This window comes from Rhagoletis pomonella, unplaced genomic scaffold (assembly GCF_013731165.1).
Source record: "Rhagoletis pomonella isolate Grant_MI unplaced genomic scaffold, Rhpom_1.0 Rhpom_scaffold_20895, whole genome shotgun sequence".
Lineage (NCBI taxonomy): Eukaryota > Metazoa > Arthropoda > Insecta > Diptera > Tephritidae > Rhagoletis > Rhagoletis pomonella.
This window is the reverse complement of record NW_023479408.1, coordinates 1-2384: the sequence shown is the minus strand read 5'-3', so window position 1 is coordinate 2384 and position 2384 is coordinate 1. Positions and strand designations below refer to the sequence as shown.

Genomic DNA, 2384 nt, shown 5'->3' with positions numbered 1-2384 from the left:
TTAAATTGATAAAAAGTTTTTTTGTTTTTTTTGTGCGTGGGGTTAAGACAGACTGGGCAGTTACATATATGTAACGTTGGTCACTTCCATACGAATTGTGCGAATGAACAGCAAGTATGTATATACTTTCATTTATTAAATATAAATAGCACTTTTATTTCTAAAACAAATTAAAAGTAACTCAAAATAATCCATTTTATATAAAAAGGCTCATATTGATTTTTCTTTGAATAAAGTAACATAAAAAATAAACGGGCAAATAAGTGGTACATGGCTTACAAGTAAACAAAAAATAAACTGTAATGTTTAGTTTATAGCTATAAAGTGATAATGTTGAAAGCAATCAACGCACATTCCAACATTACATTTTACACATTCTGTTGTAACACTAGATTTGCAATTGGAGCCTTGACATCTTCGTCTCTTTCCAAGTGGAGTTCTTGCTATGAAATGCGCCTGGCAGTCATATCGTGAATTTTCAAATTCGGTATCAATTTTTGGTCGACGACGGTGCTGTTGGTTTCGGATACTTTTCTATGTACGCTGGGTTGATCCTCGGATTTGAACCTTGGTACATCTCGAAATTTATCAAGTAGCCTTGAGGTGTGTTTAGCGACCGCATTTTATAGCCGAATCGCACAGGCTTTCCTCTTATGAACTGCTTACAACTATGGCGGCCGAAGTATTCCACCATACTTTCATCGTAAGAGAGATGTTGCTCTGGGACAAAGTTCTTTCGGAAGCGTTCTTTCAGTTTGTCGGTGAGTGGACGAAGCTTCCATATTTTGTCTTTCTCATCATACTGAGACATGTCCGCAAAATGTAGGTTGGTGTGTATCGTTTCGAAACGATGGCGTCTCATGGCTTCTTGAATCATACGACTACCCATGTCATCTTCCTCAGACCAGTAATCCCTTTTGGCAGGGGCAGGACGATATCCAGTTACAATGAGAATCCCCAGAAATACTCGCATTTCTTGGGGTGTAATTGCTGGGCTGGGCTTGTTTGGATCCTTGAACACAGCATATTTATTAGTTTGATCACACAGCAAATTGACTACTTCACCATCGAAGAATTTTTCAAAAAATGTGTAAGGTGCAATATCATATGCCGTTGGATAGACCAAATCGGGGAAAATGTTCAGTGGTCTGGCATATTCCTCTTGTGCAACCCAATTCAAGTCTTTATTCATAATCGCTCGTGACCGTGTTTGCTTCATTGAAGCGACTGGAACTGGTTGACTTTTCTTTTGCCGTTTTGCTGGAGGTTTTGTTATTCTCGGTGGCATACGACGTGGCAGTTTCGGTGGAGTTAATCGCACATACGATTCAGGAAGTTTTTGTGGAGTTGATTCAGGTGATGTTGCCACTTGTTCAAAAGGAGGTGTCATTTGTTGCGAACTTGTCGCCATTTCCACAACAAGAGGTATAGTTTGATGAGTGCTTGTTGCCACTTCAACGGGATTTGATGCAGTGTATTGCGAAGTTTCAGTCATCGATGTATTGTTCTTATAAGATGATGTTGTAGGCAATCCTTTTTTCAAACGAGGAGGTGTTTCAAGAAGGTTCGTTTCCACATTCGACGAAGAATGTTCCAGCACATCCTTGATGTATTTTGCCAGCTCATCTTCAGCTACAGGATTATCTTCTTCGAAGTCATCGTCGAACGTTCCTGCATATACCACTTCACAATTAGTCATCCTCTGTCTTTTAGATAAATTTCTCAATGTCCCTCCTTCATCTTCATTTGAGGAATCCTCGTCTGAAAAATTTTCTTCATCCGGTGGCTCTAAAAATATCTTCTCTATGTCACGTTCATCGTCACTTTGTGCTTCTAGCAGCTCAAGGATCTCTTCAGTGCGTAAAACATCACTTAAATAAATAAAAACGAAGCAAAGAAAAATATAAGTTCACTTGTTATAGTAGTGACCAACGTTACGTATATGTAACGCTGACTTTTAAAGGTGTAAACACAAAGAAAATCCACAATATTTTTTTGTTTTGGTTTTTTAATTTTTCGTTATCACAGCACTGAATAAACCTGCACGAAAACTCTCCCTAAAAAGTGAAAAAACCTTTGAAAACAATTACTTACATTTTGCGCTTTCTCATAACTGCAAAAAAAGGGCAAACAAGAAAATCACAGAAACTATAAACTTCTATTCACTTCGGTGGTTCTCAGTAAACTGATCCCACCACGCTTCGTCGTAAAGTTTATGCATACACTCTCGTATTGACGTACGCATAAATCCAATTATAGTCGTTCAAAGTTATTTTCGTGTATGATTATCTAAATCTATGTTACTGTTACATATATGTAACGTTAGTCACTAATGGGTTAAAAAAATAGCACAGGTTTACAAAAAAAAGATTATGCATATTAAA

At 37.5% G+C, this 2384-nt stretch overlaps 1 protein-coding gene across 1 annotated transcript; it reads right to left on the bottom strand.

The window, feature by feature from the left end:
* Positions 1-490: 490 nt before the first annotated feature.
* On the bottom strand, positions 491-2111 carry LOC118732477 (piggyBac transposable element-derived protein 3-like). Its single transcript, XM_036461605.1, has 2 exons — positions 2095-2111; positions 491-1871 (listed from the first exon to the last, which is right to left on the bottom strand). The coding sequence occupies exons 1-2, from the start codon at positions 2109-2111 to the stop codon at positions 491-493; spliced, it is 1398 nt and encodes a 465-aa protein (XP_036317498.1).
* Positions 2112-2384: the final 273 nt, after the last annotated feature.